This window comes from Camelus dromedarius, chromosome 4, assembly GCF_036321535.1.
Source record: "Camelus dromedarius isolate mCamDro1 chromosome 4, mCamDro1.pat, whole genome shotgun sequence".
NCBI classification, from domain to species: Eukaryota; Metazoa; Chordata; class Mammalia; order Artiodactyla; family Camelidae; genus Camelus; species Camelus dromedarius.
In genome coordinates this window covers 59,643,479-59,667,737 of record NC_087439.1, presented here as the reverse complement: position 1 = coordinate 59,667,737, position 24,259 = coordinate 59,643,479, and the positions used below count along the sequence as shown (strand labels likewise).

General features: G+C 40.1%; 1 protein-coding gene across 2 annotated transcripts; it reads left to right on the top strand.

The window, feature by feature from the left end:
- The first annotated feature begins 1,857 nt into the window (after window positions 1-1,857).
- On the top strand, window positions 1,858-23,317 carry SLC40A1 (solute carrier family 40 member 1). 2 transcript variants are annotated; one of them, XM_064484978.1, is made up of 9 exons: window positions 1,858-1,940; window positions 4,677-4,863; window positions 5,353-5,420; window positions 10,431-10,590; window positions 12,770-12,885; window positions 13,930-14,056; window positions 19,939-20,184; window positions 21,002-21,655; window positions 22,768-23,317. In XM_064484978.1, exons 2-9 carry the CDS (start codon window positions 4,821-4,823, stop codon window positions 23,079-23,081), a joined length of 1,728 nt encoding a protein of 575 aa, XP_064341048.1. In that variant the 5' UTR covers window positions 1,858-1,940; window positions 4,677-4,820; the 3' UTR covers window positions 23,082-23,317. The 2 variants fall into 2 exon arrangements, with proteins under 2 accessions (XP_064341048.1, XP_010990174.1); XM_010991872.3 differs by lacking the exon at window positions 1,858-1,940 and having other exon boundaries at window positions 4,467-4,863.
- Window positions 23,318-24,259: the final 942 nt, after the last annotated feature.

Here is a 24,259-nt window from a genome sequence, read left to right as displayed (position 1 = left end):
CATCCTTAGGAGGACCTTCTTATTCTATTTTTAACTATCCTTAAATGTTGAAATAATCACTCTAGTCACTATTTTCCAATTGCAGCAGAGAGGAGGGCTGTGTCCAGGGCAAATGATGTGGGTCTTTTTTTTATTTTAATCATATCAGGGTCTTCCTTATTACAGGGTCTGTGTGTGCACAGATTTAAGGACCCAAGATGAGGGATATCATTCATCAGGAATTTATGGTTGTGAGACACCATTATCTTTTACTATGCTGTACTCATAGCTGATGCACTATTATAGTTCAGCATTTTATGAGCCTCCTAAAGAACAGATCAACAGAATGGAAGTAGAAAGAGAAACAAACAAACAAAAGAGCAGTCATAATGATCACATCAGTAAGAAACTGGGGTGGGGAGGGAGCTGGAAAATGAGGACTCTTGCACTGGACACATGGACTATGTCCCAAGGGGAACATTGAGGAACTCTGAAATTTTTGCTGAGAGCCCAGGATGTAAACTTCTTGCCTAAGTGTATGGCCAGCTTAGTGGGAATCAGCTTCAAGGTGCTGCTTAGAAACAGGGATGCAGTGTGGAGAGTCTGAGACAGATGACCAAGGGTATGAGTGTGAATGACACCAGAGCTCTTTGCTCAGATGGGTGAGGCTCTCCGTGCTGTCTTCTGTGAGGGGCTTGCAAGCAAATGGTGCAATTGAAAAGAGTGCCAACAAGGTCCTGGGTTCGATCCCCAGTACCTCCATTAAAATAAATACATAAGTAAATAAACATAATTACCTCCTCCCCCCAAAAAAGGAAAGAGTGCCAAGAAGAGCAGTGATACTGACTGAACATAGAAGAAATCTATCCCTGTTTATTCAGCCTGAGGAAGGCAAGGCTGAGCAAGTTCTGGAGAACGTGAAGGGAATATTGTGGCGATGCCTGGATGCATCAGAGAAACTAAACAGTTAACTCAGGTCCATTTTTTTTTTGTTTTCAGTGAGTGTGATGGACAAGGTGTCTCTTTTGGTCTTTCCAAATTCTCTTTCTTTTTAAAATCTCCTAAGACCACATTTGGCTTACATTTATCCCAATGAATACTATTACTGAAAAATGACACTTTTCCATATTTCTTTAAAGAAAAAAAACTGAGGTAAACTTCACATACCATGAAATTCACCATTTTAACCAAAGTATACACTTCATAAGTTTTAGTACATGCACAATGTATAACCATCACCACTATCTAGTTCTAGAACATTTTCATCACCCCGAAAGGAAACCCCATTCCCATAAAGCAGTCACTTCCCTTTCTCCCCTCCCCCAAACCCCGGCCCCTGACAACCACTCACGTGCTTCCTGTCTCTGAGGATTTGCCTTAGGAATATACCTCTTTTGGAATCTTCTGAATTCTGCATTTAATGTTACAATTAGAAGCTATAGACTACTGAGTGTATCTGTGTGTGTGTGTGTGTGTGTGTGTGTGTGTGTGTGTGAGAGAGAGAGCTAGAGAGACAGAAATGAGAGAGAAATGAGAGTCAACGTTCATAAGAAACTTTGCAAGGTCAAATCTATTTAAAATATTCAAACAAAATGGAAACTTGGGAGGGTACTTATTTTTTAATTAAATGTCTGTAACTTAAATTAGGTGTCTGAATGTAAATAGCTCAAGGGTGCAGTCAGTTACATGTTATGGAAATGTCATACAGTTCTTAAGATATGCCTGTAAGCATTGAGAAAGACGTTTGAATGGTAATGTGGCTTTATAGCTCCTATGTTAGGCTAAAAAAGTTTCACACCCAACAGAAGCTCTGTCCTGGATCTGAGCTCTTCCTGGAATAGCTGATGATAACCCTATTACTTTTCTTTAGAGCAGTGAAGTGGTGACCATTGTTTATTCTGCATTTACTTGTTCTGGTGAGCACGTCAGATACAGCAGAGGAAACTTAGGATGCCTGACCGGTAAGTGAAAAAGCAACTTAAAAATAAAATAGTAAAAACTCTTATTTCACAACCATAAATACTTACCAATATTAAATTAAAACATGCATTTTACTCTCGCTGGAATTTTTTTTAAAGTTAACCTATTTGCAACTCTAAAACTTTGAGAATGAACTAGAAAATGGTCTTTAGAGCAGCTTTTTTTTTTTTTGTAAACTGATTTAAGACTTGCATGATTTCCTTAGTTATGATTACATTGACAGGAAAGTTGTATTATCTGAGTTATGGAAAAAATAAATATGACTTTTGAAAGAAATCTTACTTCTTCAGCCAGTCAAGTGATACTTCAGAAGGCAGAACAGCCAGTCGCGTCTTGTAATTTAAGTGCTGCTTGGTAATCTAGAACGTCAAGGCCAGGAGATTACTGTCGTTTTGCATTTTGCACATATTTTGAGGATTTTTATTCCATTTTCATTTTCAATTCCTTTCCATTTCATAAGCCCCAACTAATATATCTTGGCTATTCCCATTAATAAGGATTTAGGATTCCTTTGCCAAATCTCAAACACTACTGGTCTTGGTGTTATGGTTTCTTGTTTTCTTTCCAAATGCTTCACTGTGGGCTCCCATCTGTTCTTTTTGCACCTGTACTCTCAGTTGTACCTTCTGGGGACTCCTGATGGTAATGGAAAACAGTCTCCCCATCACATTTTGAGCTATACACAACTTCAGTTTCGCACAAACATTTCTCAGGCAGTGTCCACCGGAAGTACTTTATTTTTTTAACCAACTGAATCTCCTTTAAGCCACCTGGAAGTTGGGGACTGCCCCACACTCCTCTTATGACAAATACAAAATAATGTAAAGCACTTGGAGATCCTCGTTGCTGAGAGACGCTGTGGCAAATGTGCAGTGTATCATTATCTTCTGTGCCTTGCTTGAATACCTATCAACAAAATGCATCTCCGGTGAGAGATCATCATAATGTGGAGGAGTTTCATTCGCCAATTCCCTCCTTCTGCCGGTGCCTCACATAACCCTGTTCTCCAACTTCAGAAGACAAGCTGAAACCTCTCTAGGAGTGAAGAGAAAAGGACTTGAAAGTGTTGTGAAAGAAAGGGGAAAAAGGAGGGCTTGGAAAGGATCAAGGCAATTAACAGCAGTAGGTAAACTGTAAATCCCCTATCTCTGACCTCCAGACCACATCCCAACCGAATCCAGCTGCACCCCGCCCGTTGACCTCTGGGGCTCCTGATTGGGAGTCTAGATATAGGGCATATATTCGTGTGTCTCCTTTCACTAATGGGTGTCAGTCCGGCCTGTGCTCAGGGTGTGGAATCTGGTTGGAGTTTCAATGTGTAGGACCCAGTCCGGGGGTTCTGGTGAGACTGAGAAGGGTAAGGTAACCAGGGGTCTATAGGGATTCCAGGGGTTTGGGCAGAGCCGGATGAGGGGAGGAGGAAGACTGGAAATGACAAGGAAGGTTCAGGTCTGGAGTTCTTTAGAGTCTTTCACCTGCTCCTTCAGGAGGCCACCGAATGGCTTCTTCTGGACTAGGACACAACTGGGATAACCGGTATTCCTGGTAACTGCCGGTCAGATACTGGGCCTTTTGGAAGAGGTGGGGAAGGGACGTGCAGGTGCGGGCTGGGGCCAGAGGACGCTGAGGGAGAAGGAAAGATAATAAAAGGAAAATGCCTGGGCTGCCTCCTCCTGTTTGCATCTCCAGGAAGGATTTAGGACCCGAGTTCTGGGCTGGAGCTGGGTCCCTAAGTCGCTGCGGGACTTAACCTTTACAAGACTCCGTTTACTCCTCTGAAGAGGGCTGGACTCTGATCTCTGCGCCCCTTCCTGCCCTTTGATTCTGGTTCTTTGAGGGAAGCCCCGCTATGCAGTCCTGGGAAGAAAAGACATTCTCTGCCGCAGGCGGGGCCGGAATGGGGGGGGGGCGGTGTCAGGAAAGGGGCTTCTGTGACACGGATTTTATTTATTTAGATATCTATATTAAAAATGATTTTCGTTAAAAAAAAACAAACAAACAAGAAAAGGGTTCCCCCACCCCCAAGCCCAGGCTGGGGCTTTGCACGACGACCGTCGGCGGCCGCCTACCCCCGGGTCGGCCAGGCAGCGGGTGCGGAGCGCGGGTCTCCAGCCGCTGCCCTGGGCTTGACGCACGCGTCTCCCCGCCGCCCCGCCGGCTCGGCACGCCGTCCTGCGCCTCCCGGCCGCCGGGCCTCCCCGAGCCTCTCTAGCGGCCTCCCCGAGCCTCTCTAGCGGCCTCCCCGAGGGCGGAAAACTCGGCGAGCCCAGCGAAGGTCCCCGCAGGCCCGCAGGTTGTTTTCGGCCCCGTTGGACGCTTGCGCCGCGGGCGGGCGACTCCTCCTGGGAAGGGCGTGGACGGCGGCTGGGCTCCTGGCCTCGCGCCGCTGGGACGCCCGGCTGGCGGGGGCGGCCCGCGCGGCGGCGGCGGCGGCGGCGGCGGCGGGAGCTCCGCCCCCGGCTCTGTATAAGTGCAGGGCTTGAGCCGGGCCCGCGGCGGCGGCGGCGGCGGCGGCGGCGGCGGCGGCGGCACTGGCGGCACTGAGCGCCCAGCGCTGCTCGGTCGGCCTGTTGAGCCTTCACACCCGCTTCCATAAGGCCTTGCCTTTCCAACTTCAGCTACAGTGTTAGCTAAGTTTGGAAAGAAGACCAAAGAGACCCCCGGACCGTTCCCCCCCACCTCCCTCCCTTTTTTTTTCTTTTTTCTTTTTGCCATAGTCGTCGTCGGGGTCTTTTTGCACAAAGCTGTTGTGGTTTTCGCGGTGCTCTCTTCAGTTCCTTGCACTCCTGTTAACAAGCACCTCAGCAAGAGAGGCAGCAGCAGCCGCGGCAGCAGAAGAGCAAGCGGAGGCGCCTGGTGTCATGACCAGGGCAGGAGAGCACAACCGTCAGGGAGGATGCTGCGGTGAGTTGCGTGAATGCATGTGGTAGAAACCCACGCTGGGCTGTGGAGACCAGCAGCTCCACCCAGGTTTTGGAGTAATGTGGCTCAGCTGTTAACCAGAGTGCTTTGTAGCTCTTTTGACTTGTATTTTGGTGGGGGTTGAGGAAGAACGGAATTTCGAGATATGGGGAAGGAGCCCAGCACGCAGGCAAGGATGGAGTAGACTGGACACTTTTGCTTGCCTTGTTGAAAATAAAACGGAGTTGAAGAATGTTGAAACGGGAGTTTTATTCACTGTATGGGAAGTTCTGCAGGTACTGACCAAATAGGTCATGCTGAGTTTTTAATCAGCCCATCAATTTCTAAGTGACTTGATAAAATGTACATAGTTTGCTCCGCGCGTAGTTTTAATAATTATGTTTAATAAGAACAAATGAATAAGCATTCCAATCTTGGCTCACTCAAGTGACTAAATATGCTTTTTATCTTCCCCACTGTGTGTTTTTGCAGGATCCTTAGCAAACTACCTGACCTCTGCAAAATTCCTCCTCTACCTTGGTCATTCTCTATCTACTTGGGTAAGAGAGAATCTACAGTAATTCTTACAACATACTTGCACAATTTCTTGTTTCCTTTCATTTGGGCCAGTTGTATTAAGCCATCTTACAGCTTTGTCATGCAGCAAAAAAAAAACCCACCCACACACAAAAACAACCAAACACACATGCTTGAACAGGAAAGTTATTTTCATCAAAGATATTTTCCCACAGGTGTTAGTAAATGTTGTTTAATTATCGAGTTATCATACTTTATGCAGCCTGACAACTTTCCAAAGATAGGATTAGCAAGGACAGGAATATTTGCATTGTTTGTATTTTGCATTACAAAGCTTAATAAATGATAATATCTGCTACTAAGAAGGGATAGATGTCTCATGGATCTTCTATTCTTTCACATTTTAACATATTTCTCTGTTTTCTTCTTTCGTTAAAGTGTTAATTTCAAGCATACTGCATTATGAAGATACAGTAGAATAATAGCGTGACTGACGTAGGCTGAAAATAGCATTCTAAGATTAATTGAAATATAATCGACCCCAAGAACAAATATCTGAGTGATGGAAATTCTGGTCTTTAAAAATGTTATCTGCAGGTAGAGATGTGTGGGACATCTCAGTCTTTCTTAAAAACCCTCATCCAATGAAAATCAGCAACTGATTCATATTTCTTCCTCTGACCTCTTATGTAGTCTTAGACAAGTCGCAGTGACTACTAAGAATTTCTGTGGGCCTGAGTGGCTTCATCAATACCCCTAGCCCAAAAGAATAATCCCCAAAGGATGCTGGCTGTGTATTTAATTAATGATGATTAGAATCTTTTAAATTAAACAATTGGTCTTATTGTTTAAAAGCAAAAAATCTGAGTATATTCTATTCGTGCCTCATTCATGATATTTAATTTAAAAGACCCGTAAGTAAGGAGAAAGAATTTTGAGAGTAAGTTTTGTGAATGTTCTATTCTTTTTAAATTGGCAACTTCTATTGGATGGTCCCTAAGACATTTGTATGAGGAAACTATTGTATGAGGAAACCTGTACATATGCTCTTGGGAAATTATTAAGCTAGGTTATCAGCTCTTTAAGAAACAGCAATTCAAAGATGGCTTTTTAGAAAGGCCAGCTTCTATCTCCCCAGAGGCTTAGACAGGAATGACTCTGCAAATACATGTAAACAAAGTGGAATTGGCATGAGTTTCATTTTCCAATAGCTGATAATTCTAAGTAGAAAACAAGTGAAACTACCCTTAATTAATCTAAATCAGTAGTTCTTCCAATTTAATTCAGTAAGTATTAAGAATTAAAAAATAGGTAAGTGATGGAGGTAGTATCTGAAATTCTCATCTTGTGGTCTGGACCTCTTAGGGGAAGAAGGTGCCTAATTTCCAAATACTGATTAAGTTTAAGGCTTGTGTGACCTTTCATTATTAGGTTGGGAGGTCAGGTTTGCCAAAAGAGTGGAACTGTGATTGTTGTAGGAGGATTTTTTTTTTAATCATGAGAAAACAAGAAAAGTGATAGACACTTAACCAAGTCTTACAGTAAATTGAACAAAGGGAGTTCTTGTGGGAAACTTGGATTAAAACAAGACCAAACCAAACCAAACAAAAACCCCCAGCAAATTACAGCCATGTGAGGTTTAGTGGATTTTCAGTTTATATTGCAAAGGAGTGCCATCTAACTCTGGATAACTCTGCCTTTTGAGATTTGTCTCCTATTTGACACTTTGCCTGATTTTATTACAACAAAATATGTGTGCTTATTTATTATATGTATATACATACATATACTTATCTATTTGTCCATTCCTCTGCCCACTCTGCCAAATCATGATTTCCTATACACTGAGCATACAGGTGTTAGGGTAGACGGTTGCATCAGATTAGATTTGTGTGAGGTTGGATGTTTTTATTTCTGACTTCTTTTCTACCTGCCAGTGGATCAATAGGTTTTACTCTATACTATTGGAATACAAAGTATGGTAAGAAGTGGATCCTGTCATCAAGTCACTTACAATATAATGTAGTATGGGCTTTAAAAATATATCTGATCACAAAAAGGTAACTAACAGTGTAAGGCAGTGAAAAGGGGTGGCCAGTGTGTATATCTTACGTCATCATGCTGTGGACTGTCTCCATTTCTATGCCAGAGGTCTGCATGGCACCAGCCCTGACTTCCTTAAGTCTCTGCTCATAGAAGTCTTTAGCTACTTTCATTTCATGCAAAATGCCACCTTCCTGCCCCACCCTACTTTATTTTTCCTTATAACATTTATACCACCTGACCTGTTCTAGATTTGATTTTGGTCTCTACTCACTGGGGTGCAAGCTGTGTAAAGCATGAATCTTGAGTTTTGCACACTGCTGGATTTCTGGTGCCTGCAGTAGCACCGGGTACACAAAGTGTTCAGTGCGTTAATTACTGTGATCATACGGTCAGACATTCAGTTGGCCTTCAGTGTTCAGTCCACTGAAGGCAGATGAACATGTAAACAGATCTTCAAAGGATGATGAGAGTTTGTGGGAAGGCAGGAAATGGACATAAGGAAGGAATGGGTGGCCTTGAGATTGCACTTGATCAACATTTGCAGAGATCTACCAGATTCTTAGACTTTTTAAGTGTAGAATCTTCTTTTTCTTAAAGCCTAAACCCTTTGGAAATTAGGGTAAGTGGAGCAGTTTTATTCCTCTCTGTCAAGGAAGTGGCATGCCACCTAGGGATAAGCAAGAAAAAAAACTTCCATTTAGGAGTGCTTGTTTCAAAGGCCTACCACAGAAGAACCTAAATCACATTCTTTTGGAAAAAATATAGGAGTGAAGAAAAACAAAGAAAAAGAGAGACTATAGTAATAGAATAATATTTCCTATTCTTTTTGTTAAGGAAGAAGAAATTCACTCATGGAGGCAACCTGTCATTTGAAGCATTTATGTGTTTTTGTCTTTTCAGAAGAATGGAGCTTAGGATAAAATACCTGTTCTCTTCACATCCCATTTTATTCTAATCAAATCTAAATTTTCTTCCCTTGTTAAAGATCAAGAAAATAGCTTAATTTATTCTTATTGACATTTTTATCTTACTATATAAACTTGTCTTTTTATTGGTTTCAGGCAAATTGTGTGTGTATCATGCATTTTTAATCATTTAGTCCAAAGGCATTTAAAATGTAATTCCTACTTAAGTGAAAAAAATTCTGTTATCGAAGCAAACTTGTAAAAGCTGTGTCAGGAATATGGATTATGGTGCTGATTCATCCTCAAACTTCTTGATCATCTGTGGAACAAATCTAGCGTACCAGAACAATATAGTTGATAAATGAACCTCAGTTTTTGCCACTTACTCTGTATTTACTCTTTCATAACTGGGATCCACTGCACACTCTCTCCTTTGTTGGTTCCACGGTTGTTTGTTGTGTGTCTACTCTGGGCTGTGCGCTGTGCTGACGGCTGAGAGTTTAGAGTGCTCTTGAGCTCACATTCCAGATCATCAAGTGAGAATCAACCAGTCTTTCAAACATGGTGCTTCCACTGGCTTCCAGTGTTTGTTTTAATGTTTACTTGGTCATTTTTACCCCTTGGGGACAAGGCCTTAATCTTATGTTAATTTTGAATTGTGGTCCTAAATTATGTTCACATTCCTTCACACCAAGATTCTCTGCCTCGGCGCTATCAACGTCTTGGGGTGGATAATTCTTTGTCGTGGGGGTCAGTCCCTATGCATTGTCGATGCCAGTAGTAAACCCACCCCTACAGTTGTGACTGTAGCCCAAGACATTGCTAAGTGATCCCTGGAGGATAAAGTCTGCCTTGTTTGAGAAATACTGGTCTGCATGTTGTTTATTGTAAATGATTGCTACTGACTAATTTCTGCTAATGATTATATTGTGTGTTTATTGCTAATGATTAGTATGTGCATCAAGTTTGCTTTGGATTCATAAGACTGCTGCTGTCTTGGCTTTATTAAATTTAAAAAATATTTTGACATACCAGGATAATACTTTGCTCTGTATGCATTAAACTTGTCAGGAAGATGTTAAGAGACTTTAGGAAGAACTAGGACTGTAGTACTGTTTCCACGTAGGGTCAGATCAGTAAGGAGCCTAGCCTGGGAGTTTAGTTCCCTTAGTGATTTCTTGTAGGGATGGGTAATAGTAAAACATTGTTATCCTGTTTTAGGTTTTCACCTCGTAAGTCAGGGATGGAGCCTAAAATCTCATAATAAGATCCATTATAGATTTCTTATGCATGAATTTACCTGACTCATTTAAAAGTTTCTGTTATACCACATTTTACAATAGTGAATTCCAAAATTCCCTATACACTTGAGTGAAGAAATAAGTAGTTTTTTTCCCCTTTCAAAACTCATCTGTTAAAATGTTAAAATAACTTCTTGCTTATGTATTTATTTCTGACATCTTTATATGATGCCAGAATTTGCCCATATTAACTTCATTTTTTTATTGTTCTGCTGTTTTTTGACTCAAATTTATTTGTGAACATAGATTAAAGAATGTTAGAGTTAAAAGAAACTTTAGAGATCATATAGTCCATTTTACAAATTGGGAAACTGGCTTTTTCTGGACATTCAAGGTCCAGTAATGTTTGTGAACTATGCTGTAGTTTCATTCTAGTTCGGGAGCAAACTACTTTATGCCTCTCAAATTAGGATAGGTAAATTCCAGGCCCAAGTAGAAACTTGACACAAAAGGGAACAGATTTTATCTCAAAAAAAAAAAAAAAGCCTTCTTGGGCTTGGAAGTTATATTTTTTTCTTGAATGATAAGGAGTATGTTTGTTTCATTAGCATTATGCTTTTCTCAAGTTTACTTAGTAATTGGTAAGGATATTCTTCCATTATGCCAGGACAAACAGTTTTAATACCTGACCATATTCAATCCATAGAGGAATTACTGACTTTGAAAATCTTACGATGTAGCCAGAAAGTGCCCTTTTGGTCAGGACGCAACTTCTTGAGTGTAATTGACTAGAAACTAAAAATGTTTCATCAAAACCTTTTCCCTTCTCTTCTTACTCAAGGGGGATCGGATGTGGCACTTTGCAGTGTCTGTGTTTCTGGTAGAGCTCTATGGAAACAGCCTCCTCTTGACTGCAGTCTACGGGCTAGTGGTGGCAGGGTCTGTTCTGATCCTGGGAGCCATCATTGGCGACTGGGTGGATAAGAATGCCAGACTTAAAGGTGAGTAGTGTTATAACTAAGCCTTTGTGTTTGTGGAACCGGTGCCCGAGCTGGAGGGAAACCACTGTGACTATTCCACTGCGGTCTGCACACCACAGCTGAGTGATGGGGTGCTCAGTGGCAGCACCTCTGCATGGAGGGGCCTGGGGCTCCTGCACAAAGTTGGGATGCCAGGATATTGAGTTTATAGACTTTTCTTTTGGTATCTTTGGCTGTTCATAAATTCCAAATGTTAATGATTAACACCATAGCACTTCCCTGGGAATCATGTTAAACATTAAAAGTTCACTTAACTCTGGCATCCTTTTTAACTGTGACTTACACTGGAGTCCATTTAATGAGATGTTCCTGGGACAGCTTTAACATCTGTCCTTGGGGTTACTGTGTTTCATATAAAGGAGTTTGTAGGGGGTTTGACAACTATGGATTCAAGAAAGACTATATGAGTGTGGATCACAGAGAGCTGAATTATAAATTTTTGAGGGAAGAAGAAGAAGAAATGATAATTTATTGATATTTATTCTAGAGCATTAATACTGAAGTCATTCAGTATTAGATAGGAAAGAGAGAAAGTAAATGAACAGTTCAGAATATAAGGGCAATTTGGATAATAATTCAGAGCAAAATTTCCCCGAGTTGCTCAGTTGTTCATGTCAAGAACTGGCCATGTTTATCTAAGACATTGGGGAAAGACTGAGGTATTCATTGCAGGATGACTGCCTCTGGATAGAGAGCAACTGGACTGTCAAGTTCTGGGACTTGATGCTATTAAGTAAAATCGCCAAGATGGACATTTTTCTGCTTTGAGAATGGATAGACCAAAACACATGTAGAAAAAAAGTTTTGTGTCCTAGAAAAAAATTCCTAATTATTTACATTATTATATGTAGGAACATGGAAATGTTATACATACAGACCTTTAACCTGATGATTGTTGAGCACTGAAATTGTGGGGTAGGAAAGACCATTGAGTTGGGTGAAGAAGAGCATGGCAGGATAGCAATCTTGCACTTACCCCACGTGACCAACTCATGTGTCAGCCTCCATGAAAATCTTCTTTGATATCTCTAGGCTGAGTTAACCACTTTTTTTTCCTGCACTCCAATGAGGCTGTGTTAATACCTTTGCAGTGGCACTTTTGCTCTTATAATTATCTGTCCGCATGTCTGTCCTTCCTCTGGTCTGTGGAATTCTGAAAGCTAAGAACCTCATTCAGTTGATATTAATCCATGTGCAATGTATGAATGACTCATATGTTGGCATATTATTTCAAACTAATTTCAGAAGGCAATTTATTTTGTCTTGAGGCTTTGTTCTAATGTTCCAAGCCAGAAGACAAGAGCGGTAATTATACCTTACATACAGAACCCTCCATATTTTTCAAAGGGCTTTCATAAGTATTTTATTTGAGCATCATAATGACTCCATAAAGTAAGGGAGGCAGGGATGTATTATCATCCTCACGTTATAGACACAGACTTAAGAGATTAAGTATCCTGCCCTAGACTGTCCACCCTAGTGAGTGGCAGAGAGAAGCCTACAAGGTGTCCTTCCCTGTAGTAACCTGTCCTCATGCCAGCACTTTATCTTCACGGAAGCCTCACTCTAAGAAGCTGGCATTTCCTTTGAGGTAAGGTATAGTTTAGAATTTCATAGCAAAGGCGAATAGCATTAGTATACCAAAAGGAACACACTGCTGCTTTATTCTTGGCAACTTTTTACATGTTTCTCCTATTTATCCACACCATCTTATCTTCTCAAATTCAGCCTGCCAAGTAGGAGGTTATGGATTCCGTGACCTCTTCCTTCACCTCCTCCATAACCTCCTACATGTTCTTACTTTAGCTTAAGCAGCAAAGGGCTAAAAGGTGGGTCTTGTCCATGTAATGACAGTAAACTTTCAAGAGAATAAACTAAATGAAAATGTGGTCATTAAGAACGGCTTCAACTAACAGGAAAAATGGTGGCTGTTTCATTATTCTGACTGCAGGTTCCTCTGGTCTGGGGTGATGTGCTGGGTCCTGCTGGACATAACTGAGGCAGGATTTACTTCAGAAATGTTTTTATTTCTTGTAGAAATTTACACATGCATTAATATAGTAGAACAATGATGTGTGGATAAGAACAGCTCCATTGCGATGTTTTGGTGTCTGAACACCTTGTTTCTCCCTCTGTATAGTGGCCCAGACTTCACTGGTGATCCAGAATGTTTCGGTCATCCTGTGTGGAATCATTCTGATGATGGTTTTCTTACATAAAGAGGAGCTTCTGACCATGTACCATGGATGGGTTCTTGTAAGTTCTGAACAAAATTCTTAATGGCAGAAAAATTGAACATCTGGTAGTGGTAAAAGATGAAAACCTTTGAGGCTACGGAGTGTCTTTTTGCAAATAGGACCTATTAATATTCATCTCTGTGTCTACTTTGATATCCCCTACCATTTTTATTTTGTTTGGGTTTGGGGTTTTTTTTGCCCCTAACAGGCATTCATCAAGTATTGTTTGAATTTTGTCCTAATTGGTTTTTTCCTATTTGTTTTTTTATGGAAGATTTAAGAGTTTATTAAATAATTCAGTTGTTAGTTTTCAGCTCATTCGTATTAACCTGTAATTTGTTCACACCATGTAAGAAATGTTATCCATCTATGTATTAATCAGTCATGATTGTGTTCCTCCAATAATAATTGGTATTTCTGTTTGAGATAACTTCTCACACTCTGATTTCATGATAGTTTGATGGAAAAGTGGACAGAGATGAGTGTAGCAGAAAACAATGGATTTGATGTCACTATTGAATCTTCCTATGTATATTTGGATTGATATTGTTGAGTTTCAAAGCCAGGTAGGACAAGAAATCTTCTAGTCTATTCCCTTTATTTTGCTGATGAAAAAAACTAAGACATAGTGATGTTAGCTGATTGCCTGTCGCCGTGCAACTGGAAAGTTCAGAACTCTGATTTAAATATAGGTCTTCTTACTTCCCCCTCAGTTCCCTTCTTTCCAAAGAAGATATTTGTGGTTGAGATTAAAAATCACCCCTATGTTAACACTTTATGATAACTATGTCACATAAATGTGCATATGACTATTAAAATTTTTGTACTATGTGTACCATAGATGATACAGATTAGAAAGATATTGTGCCCTTTAATTTGACCCCTGGTATTTAGTGTCTCATGTCTAAAAGTAAAATGATATCTTAAGATTTTATGAAATGAAATTAAAATGAAAATTTTATTTTTATGCCACCAAAGACCATTTTAAACTATATTGTGCAGTGGAGTATGTACAGTGTGGTAAAACTGACATCTTAATCAGTTTTTCCCTGTAATCCCTTAGACTTCCTGCTATATCTTGATCATCACTATTGCAAATATTGCAAATTTGGCCAGTACTGCTACTGCAATCACAATCCAAAGGGATTGGATTGTTGTTGTTGCAGGAGGAGACAGAAGCAAATTAGCAGGTAATTTGGTTTTCTCTTTCAACTAAATGGGTTTTATTAGGAATCACTTTAAATCAGTGGTAATAAATGAGGCGTAAGCCTTTTTTCTGGGTGTTTTTTAGGAATGATAACTTGAAAGCATAGTTGTCTTCTTACCACATTATTAATCTCAATTCAAAGATCTATCTCACTTTTATAAAGGTGGTATAGAATAGTGAGTGGACCTTTTTTATTCTATGCAAACCTGGCAAATAGAACATTTCTTTTGAGTTCTTTCTTTTAATTCTGTTAACTATTTCAAATTGTTTACTTAATACTTAGAATGGTGAAAGTCTGACATGGGATTTTATCAGTCATACTGTTACTACCAGTATTTACTGGTCATACTATGGATATTATTTTTATCCAAATCAAATGGAAATAATTAAATTCTAGGAGAGACTCTAGAAGTTAATTCCTTCAACTTTAAAGTCATAATTGATGACTTTTATTGCATTATGTATGATGTAATATAATTGGTGTTATGACTACTAAAGAAATAGAGGGCAGAACATAGGTTTTTAAGAAGCTTACATCTTAGTTGTCCTTTGGAAACATACACAAGAGGGTAAACAAAGGCTGAAGAATGCTTACATAGCAACATGTCCTATTACATCAATATTACTTGGGCTCAGAATAACCTCCCTCCCTCGATATTCCCTACCTGCCCCCCCATACAGCACCCAGACACAAATTGGATTGAAATTACACAGGGTAAAGGATGAAGGGTCCACCTGTCTGCCAATCAGTTCAGCTGAATCAACTCTGCTGGTCCGCGAGATAATGGGTTTCACAGACACATTGCCCAACCATCCTGACAGACACGAAAACCATTCCCAAGGACTTCAATGACTTATCCCCCGACACAGAGACAAGGTTAGGTACTGGGGTCAGTAAGCAACTTTGTTTGACTGGACATGTGGTTAAAAAAAAAAGATAAATGGTTGAGAGAAAAGGAACAAAATCTGTGGAAGAAGTCTAAAGTGGGAAAAGGAAGGATTTGCTTAAGTCATAACTTTGTGGTAGCAGTAATAACACTGCTTGAGATAGGAATACCACAGTGATTTTAGAGGTTGATAAATGTAGAAGACGAATTTAGCACATGTGAGTCTGTACTGCAGGAAATTCTCTCTGGAGCAAAAGTAGTGATTCTCATTGATTTCTCTTCCTGTGATCATTTATTAATAGGAAATAATTCCATATCTCTTTTTGTCACATTGAATTATAAGATAAAGCTCTGTCCTTTTAAAAATTTTTTTCCTGTTATTTACTTGCTCTTTTTTTAGTGTACTGTTTTGAGGATGTGATACGTGTTCACGTTTTAAAATTCAAAGGGTACAAAAGGATATACTTTGAAAACAGATCACATATATATCTGTTGAAATACATTTGGGGAAGAAAGGTGGCTTTTTAAATTACTTTCTTTCTCATACCTGAATTTCTTAACTCATGTTGACTCTGTGAAGTGTGTATAGTCTGTAATTGAAAAAAAAAATCCAAGTAAAGAGAAAGCTACCCAGAATCTTCAATTGGTGCTAAATATCTAAATAAATAAGAAAGAAAAACAAAGATTCCACATACCTTTGGGGGGCTTTTTCTGACTACAAAGTGATATTCCAGAAAAACAACAAAAACATGACCAGCCATTCCTCAGCTGCCTGTCTTTATGTGAGAAACGACTGCAGAGTGGAAGAATCCAGCTCACTAGACTGTTTTCTAACCTTCTGGAATTTCTCAAGTTTAAGAAAGGAAGTAAGCTGCCTGTTGAGCTCTTGTCCACCGGGAATTAGCTCAGAGAGTGGTGCTCAGCCGGTGGTATGGGTTAGCAGCCCCGCGGAGGAATACCTCCAGGCTTACTGTTTTCCCTCAGGTTTTGACCTCCCTGTTTGTTTAAAAATGAGTTAAAAACAGGAAACAGAAACTGCTTCAGTCCTGACAGTCAGCAAGGGTATAACCACAGATTTTTGGTACCCTTCCTGCTGAGGCAGAGTTACAGAACAGAAAAAAGGAGGAGGGTAAAGGAAAAAGAAGAGAAAGGGGAAAAAGTACAGGAGGAGGGGATCCAGCTGCCTTCTTAGGTACCTCTGATTTTGTGTCTCTACACAGATGCACCTACTACTGTCAGGAGTATTTTGTAATTTATGTTTATGCAGGCAGATTTTTGAGGTTGCTGGCAAAGACTGTTGGAAACCAAGTGGGAGACCGGGCAGGGCCGGTTGCGTCCGTGTGTGTGTGTGTGTGTGTGTGTGTGTGTGTGTGTGTAAAATGTGTGTGATGGGGAAGGGTGTGCCCATGCTCTCATTTCCTCATCCCAATGTTTCTTGATTTCAGAGCAGGTTTTAAAATTGCAGGTTGAGGGGGAGGGTACAGCTCAGTGGTAGAGTGCCTGCTTAGCATGCACGACATCCTGGGTTCAATCTCCAGTACTTCCATTAAGAAATAAAGAAAGAAAGAAACCTAATTCCCCCCCTACATACAAAGAAATAAATTAAAGTTGCAAGTTGTATCATAGAAGGTAAAGAACAGTTTTCCCTGGAAGGTTAAAAATTTTATAATTTCAGTGGCATTGGGTCATAATATAGCTCTTACTGTCTAGTTTAGCCAGCTTCTGAAAAGACATTCTCTTTGCATATAAATACTGTTAATTAATCTGTTAACTAATTTGTCTAGGTACTTGATTTAGTGTTTTATTAAAACATTCTCTTGAGCCATGACCCTGAGCCTATCAAACCTGTTTGAAACTCACTTCTTTGCCAGACTTTTTATTCCATCTGTTGTTTTTTTCTTCATTTCCTTTGTTAATCACTATTAATAGCTTCTGAGGTTTTTCTTGTCCATCGTTCTAGAGAAACATCTGCCTGTTAGCTTGATCAAGTGTGGCGGATGTATTTCTTGTTTGAACTCTATTGACTGAAAATTGATTTCCTATTTGAGGTCAACAAACCTGCTAGCTGCTATTTGCTCAGCAAATCTGTTTTTCACTGTTATTCTATGAGATGTAATATACCCTTTATAATAGCAAGCAATTATTTAATGTCATGTTCTGTGCCACAGCTGTAGCTGAAAACAGTTAAATTGGAATTAAATGGGCACGTGTTTGCATGTTTGCATAAGACTAAATATACATTTGCAAAAAGAATATGTTTGCACAGAGGACTGATTCTTCTCTAGCCTCTTACCAGTAAAAGTCTTTTTAAAAAATTATTATTTAATTCATTCTATTTCAGAAAAATAACAGCTGTTTTCTGACACTACATTACCCTAAACATTACAGAAACTGGTGGCGTTAGGAAGCTTAACGAGCACTCGACAGAGGAGGTGGTGAAAGAGTAGCAAGTGATTTTAACTGAATTTTGTTGTTGTTCTGGGGCTTTCAGATTCAGTGTGTATTTTCACTAGTACTTGATTTTTGGATCCAAATTATTGAGTTATTTGGATCATTTCTATGCTTCCCTGTTAGCATATGAGTTGGGAACTTACTAGTGGGCGGCAGATGGAAATGAATGAGGCCTCTGCAAAAATGGTTGTGTATGAGATCAGTGAAAACTGCCTTTGCCTCCCAAGTGAAAGGTGAGATAAGTCAAAGTTCTCTTATCACATGCAGGCGTTATACATGCATAGGACTAATTGGAAGGCAGTTGAGGACCAGGAAGAACTAGAAGAAAAAAGTCAATTTTCTGTTAATGTGCTTACTAGCCATGTATTGCTTTTCCTCTGGGGCGCCCCACATAATTGATAAGGACTTGCCTCATTAATTTTCAGTATCCTCTGTGAGACAGAGAACAAGAAAGTAGGTTGTTTTCTTGACTTCCTCTCCTTTTTCATCTTGTCCTCCACTCCAACTCAGCTCTGTGTTCCCCTGGCCATACCCTACACCTGGTTATCACTGCTAACCACCCCCTTTCCATCATCTCAATCTTAGGCATCCGTGTCTTGAACTGCACCTCCTGCCTTTCCAGCTCACTCCTGGTGCCCCAGCCCCAGCAACCCTCCATCCTGGCTGGCACCTACAGGTCGTTAATTCCACTGCCTTTTCACTACTCATGGCCTTGCTTGTCTCAAAAAGAAATACCTGTGCTCGCTCTTTCCAACTCCTTTCCTTGGCCGGGGCCTTGCTTTCCATAATGCCAGGGGGCAGCAGTCACATTGTGAGTCCAGGAGGTGCCACTCACTTAAAATATAATATAAGTGGTGTCCCCTCGAGTTGGCACCCGTCCCTTAAAGCAGCTTCAGTCAGACATTTGCCCTCACTGCTCCACCAGGACTGTTTTATTTTGGGGATTTCCAGTACCTTCCATGTGACCTTCCATGTCTCCTCGGTGCTCATCTTTCTTGACTTACCAGTAGCACCTGCCCGTTGATGACTCCCTTCTCTGAAATCCTGTTATTACCTCTTGGCTTCTAGGACACCACACTCTCCTGGTTTCTCTCCTCGTCTAGTTCCTGACCTCTGAACATTGGCGTGCCCAGGACCTAGTCCTCAGGCCTTGTCTCTTCTCAGTCTACACTCCCCTGGTGATCTGCTCCAGTGTCACTGCTTTAAAAATCAAGCAGCTGGTGACTCCCAAATCTGGCACCTAGTTCTTCCCTAACCTCCAGACCTGTATGCTTACCTGTGTGCTTGGCAGAGCCTCTTACATGTCAATAGGCTTATCAAAATCAGTATCTCTAGAACCAAATGCTGATTCTTTTGTCCCAAACCTAATTCTTCTGAAGTCTGTTTCTTCAGTGGGAACTCTACCTTCCAATAGTTGGTCAGGATAAAAACTTCAGAGTCATCTCTAATTCCTCTCTCTCTCTCACACATAGCACCATATCTAATCTGTTTGCGAGTCTCCCTGATTCTACTAGAAAGTATATCCAGTATCTTTTTCTCCGTTCCCACTGTTACTGTCCTGCTCTACGCCACATCATCTCCTACCTGTTTCCTTGCCTCTGCTCTTGTCCACGGCCACCACACACCCTCACCCTACCCTTTCTCATCACAGCAGCCAAAATGAACCTTTAAAAGTAGGTCACATGGTGCCACCTCTCTGTGCATTAGCTTCCAAAGGCTTCCTGAGTCACTCAGTGTAAAAACTGAAGTCTCAGTAGTAGACTGAGACCGTACATGATTGAGCCAGTGTGCCCTCCCTCTCTGACCTCATCTTCTCCCAGCCTTCCTCCCTCTGCTCCAGTCCTGCCGGCCCCCTTGCTGTTCCTCTGGGCATGCTTCTCCTGCCTCAGGACTTCTGCATTTCCCTTGGTCTGGAATTATCTTTTCCCTGATAGCCACGTGACTCACTCTTTTGCCTCCTACAGCTTCATGTCTTTGCTGTGATGCTCTCTGTTTTCAGTGAGTTCCTCTCTGATTTTGCCACATAAAACTGAAGTTTCCCCCTTCCCCTGAGTAATCTCTGTGCCCCTTTTCTGCTTTACTTTTTCTATAACATTTAATGAACATCTGGTATGCTGTATGTATTTATGTGCTTGTTGATTTACTGTGCCTGTTTTCCCATGGGAATGCAAACAGGGAAGGCTATTCTTTATTTTTTGTTATAGTGCCAGAATGGCACCTAGCTCCTAATAGGTATTTCATAAATGTTTGTTGAAGTAAATGAGTGTAGAGTTACTATTGTATTCATTTTTTAAAAGGTGATATTAGACTAATTTGTGCAGTCAAGAGAGTCACGATTTTTGAGGCAAATTTATGGCTTGAGCCAAACAACGAATGATTATCTAATAAAGTGATTTGCTTGCAAAGTGCTTTTAGAAAGTTATAGTTTAGGGATCCACGGTCTTGGTTTGTGAGTTTGTGTTATGTAAGTGGGCAGTCTCTCTTTGATGGGTTTGCACACTTACCTACCCCTTTCACCTCTCTGTAGATATGAATGCTACCATACGAAGGATTGACCAGTTAACCAACATCTTGGCCCCTATGGCTGTCGGCCAGATTATGACGTATGGCTCTGCTGTCATTGGCTGTGGTTTCATTTCCGGATGGAATTTGGTGTCCATGTGTGTGGAGTACTTTCTGCTCTGGAAGGTTTACCAGAAAACCCCTGCTCTAGCTGTGAAAGCTGCTCTTAAAGTAGAGGAAACTGAGTTGAAACAGCTGAATTCATACAAAGGTAAACTCAACAAAATGATCAATCCTCTTATTGTGCTTCTTAGACCTTAAATGTTGGTCAAGACCAAAATAATATTGAATTTATATCAGGTTTTATTACCATGAAGGCCTGCATGAGGTTAAATATGTCAACTTGGTAAATGAGTCGACAACCAGGCTTTTGAGGGTCTAAGGAACAAATCTGGGTTGAACTCCAAGGGGTTGTAATGGGACCCCTGGCCCTTTTCCTTAAGGTGAGCAGTAAGCACAGAGGGACGATTAACTGATGGATGACCGGGCAAAGCTGAGCCATAGGAATGGGAGGAACAGTGGGGAAAAAGAGAATAAGAGAATTCCTAGGAGTCTCCAAAGAAGAAGGTTACATGCCATTTGTAGGACAATGGGAGGGAGTAAGGACATGAAGATGGGCATTTCTCAAGAAGGGAAGAGGAAATTGGGCTTCTAGGCAAATGGAATCTTAACAGGACCCCAGAAAATAAGAGGCTGTGTTTTGCCAGACAATTATTATATTTCATCTGATGAGTTTTCTTGCTATTTACTTTGCTGGAAATATAATTTCAGGGTGAGGGGCAGGGAGGAGAAGGAGGCATCAATAGTTTCTTGTTTATTTAACATAAATGCTGCTTGGAGATTGTTCCTTGGCTGGAATTTTTAGATTAATAAAAGAAAATACATATTATATGGTAGTAGCCAGGGTATCCATGAGGGAGGGAAAGGGGAGAAGAGAATACATTGAGTAAAATAATTGGCTTTTCTCCCCATGTCCTCTCCCTCAAATAATGATGTCTTTTTTTTTTAATGATATCTTTTATTAACAGAAACTGAGCCAAAACCCCTGGAGGGAACTCATCTAATGGGTGAGAAAGAGCCTGAAATCCACGAGCTTGAACCTGAGCAAGAGCCAAGCTGTGCCTCCCAGATGGCTGAGCCCTTCCGCACCTTCCGAGATGGATGGGTCTCCTATTACAATCAGCCAGTGTTTCTGGCGGGCATGGGTCTTGCTTTCCTCTATATGACTGTCCTGGGCTTTGATTGCATCACTACAGGGTACGCCTACACTCAGGGGCTGAGCGGGTCCGTCCTCAGTATTTTGATGGGAGCATCAGCCATAACTGGAATTATGGGAACTGTGGCTTTTACGTGGCTGCGTCGAAAATGTGGCCTGGTTCGGACTGGCCTAATCTCAGGATTTGCACAGCTTTCCTGTTTGATCTTGTGTGTAATCTCCGTGTTCATGCCCGGAAGCCCCTTGGACCTGTCTGTTTCTCCTTTTGAAGATATCCGTTCTAGGTTCATTCAAACAGAGCCACTTTCAATTACACCTACAGAATTACCTGCAATCATCTCTACAGCTGAAATACACAAGTCAAATGAGTCTGATCCTGCTAGTATTATCCCAGAGATGAGTCCTAAATCTGTGCCCATAACCTCTGTCAGTCTGCTGTTCGCAGGCGTCATTGCTGCTAGAATCGGTAAGAAATCAGTTTTGTATGTTAATAAAGTGTCTGCAATGCGGGTTCAGAGAATAAAGCGTTAAGTGGTCTGAAATATTTGCTGAATGTTAATGTAAGCAAAATACACTATTTATTCTTATGTATTAGAATCATTTATTATGAAATTTTTATTTTATAGTTTAAAAATCTATTTGTGTGTGTGTATGTGCATATAGTTTCTTAAAACATGGTTCGGGCTTGAAAATTTTTACTAAGTGGATATCTTAGTCTTTTAATTTAGTTAATTTTTAAAAAGATGTTATGTATAATAGTTATACTTTTAGTAATTCAGAGCCTTTATATTTCTATAACTCTACCAAAAGGACTGTAACTTAGTATTTCTGTGGGACAAGGTAAAAAAAGTGTGCTGGGTTTAAATTGTAAAGAAAAGAAAAGACATAGCAGTTAGGGAAAAAATCCTTCAAGAGTCTTCTCTACATGATGTGTATTTATTGTATCCTTTGCCAAACAAATGGGTTTTATAGCTCTAGAAGGAAACATAAAGACCTCTGACAAAGCAAAATTTAAGTAATCATTAATAGAGTACTGATGAATTATCTCTGCCTGGATTCATTTTTGAAATGAAACCATGTTTATCTTGTGATACAAAGCAGTTCATTAATTGATCAAAGACATTAATATTTAAGCAAGTCAGCTTTATTGTAGGTGCTTTAGAAGTATTAAATGTACTAATGGCTTAAAATTTCCTTACACTTTAACCATAACAATGTGTTAGGTCTGTTCATTTTAAGCTTTAAAAATACTAGTACTTACAATAAGATTCATTGTCTCTGATTTCAGAATTTTGCTTTCATAGTATGCATAATCACAGAAAAATAGAATTAAGAAGTTTGTGGTTTAGATTTATTTTTGTCTTGTGGCTGTAAAAATAATTTCTTGAAGCCACTAATAACCTAGTATTCATTAATGAAAATTCTCTAAGGCTAGGCTGTGATAAATATACATGTGGTAACTTTAAGGTAATAGGGCTAAATATGTAGTTTGCACACGTCAACAAATTTTTAATCTATAAATCCAAAGTGTACAGCTATAAATTAAAATTAAGTCTCTAAAATTATCTTTTATTACAGGTCTTTGGTCCTTTGATTTAACTGTGACACAGTTGCTGCAAGAAAATGTAGTTGAATCTGAAAGAGGCATTATAAACGGTGTACAGAACTCCATGAACTATCTTCTTGATCTTCTGCATTTCATCATGGTCATCCTGGCTCCGAATCCTGAAGCTTTTGGCTTGCTCGTATTGATTTCAGTCTCCTTTGTGGCAATGGGCCACATCATGTATTTCCGATTTGCCCAGAAAACTCTGGGCACCCAGCTTTTTGTCTGTGGTCCTGATGAAAAAGAAGTTACCGATGAAAATCAAACTAACACATCTGTTGTGTAAGACAGTTTAACTGTTGCTCTTGCTGTTACTAGATTATGAGGGGCCTGTGTGTTTATTTTGTACTTTGGAATCCCAATAAATAGCTGGGTGTCTCTCTTTGGTTTTACACAGCTATACCTTGAAGGCTAAAAGCTGTTTAGGAAATCTTAAGCCAGCAGAAGTGAGCTAGTTATTTTCCCTTATATTCAAAGATGGAAAAAAAATATGGAAAGAAAAACTCGGTTTAAATACGGAGACTAAAATGGTGACACTGATTTTTCTCTATTTCTCACGAGTAGATAAAATTTACATAAGTGAGTGGTTAGTCATGTGAAGTAAGTTACTCTTTGGCAGATACTTGTTATCTGTACTAGATCCAAACATGTCAGTTTCCCCTAAAACTCACTCTTGTTCACTAATTTACTTTTTAAAAATCTCATTCTCAGTGGTATTATAAAAACAAATCCCCTTCCAAGTGTGAAGATTAAAGGTTGATAACCAGTATTCTCTTCATTGATCCTCTCAATCTTAAGGGACTTACATACATGTGTAAAAAGGAAATACTTAGCTGGAATTCTCTAACAGGGCTTATGGTTTAGCTTTAGAGAGCACCTTTGTAGTTTTATTATCAGATAGGGCAAAATATTGTATTAAGTATATGTAGCACTTCATAAAATGGCTGTCATGTAAGCTGCAAAGCTGTGAAGTAGATTTATAACATGCCAGTGGGTTGGCCATAGAAACTAGAGGTTAACAGTCACACGGAAGGGCCAGAACCGAATTTAACTCACACCTCTCTCCTTAATGATCTCTGTCTGGGAATGTGAGGGAGTTAAAGGCAGAAAGCAAACCCAAACTTGGAAGAGGTTTTGTTTTATAAATCACTTGATTTACTTACAACATGCTCTGGCAGAGCATTTTTCCTTTTACTGTTTTGTACCCAGGAGTTATTTTTACCTAGTTGTAGAGGAAGACTGCTCATGAATGTATCCCTTTTAAATGCCTTTGATAACGACGGAGGAAAAAAAACCCTTTTGTATATATTTTTAAAAACTGTTTTGCAAAACATTTTGCAGCATGCCAGTACCAATGGGGTCCTTTGCCTTAACCATTCATGCACTTTCATGGAGACTGCAATACATTGCTACGAGCACTTTCTTGATCCTTGAGGTTTAATCTTTTTCTTCTTTCTGTAGTAT

Coding starts and splice junctions, on each gene's coding strand:
- SLC40A1 (XM_064484978.1), top strand. CDS start 4,821: ATGACCAGGGCAGGAGAGCACAACCGTCAGGGAGGATGCTGCG. Junction 5,421..10,430: donor GTCATTCTCTATCTACTTGG/GTAAGAGAGAAT, acceptor TTCTTACTCAAG/GGGGATCGGATGTGGCACTT. Junction 12,886..13,929: donor TGTACCATGGATGGGTTCTT/GTAAGTTCTGAA, acceptor GTAATCCCTTAG/ACTTCCTGCTATATCTTGAT.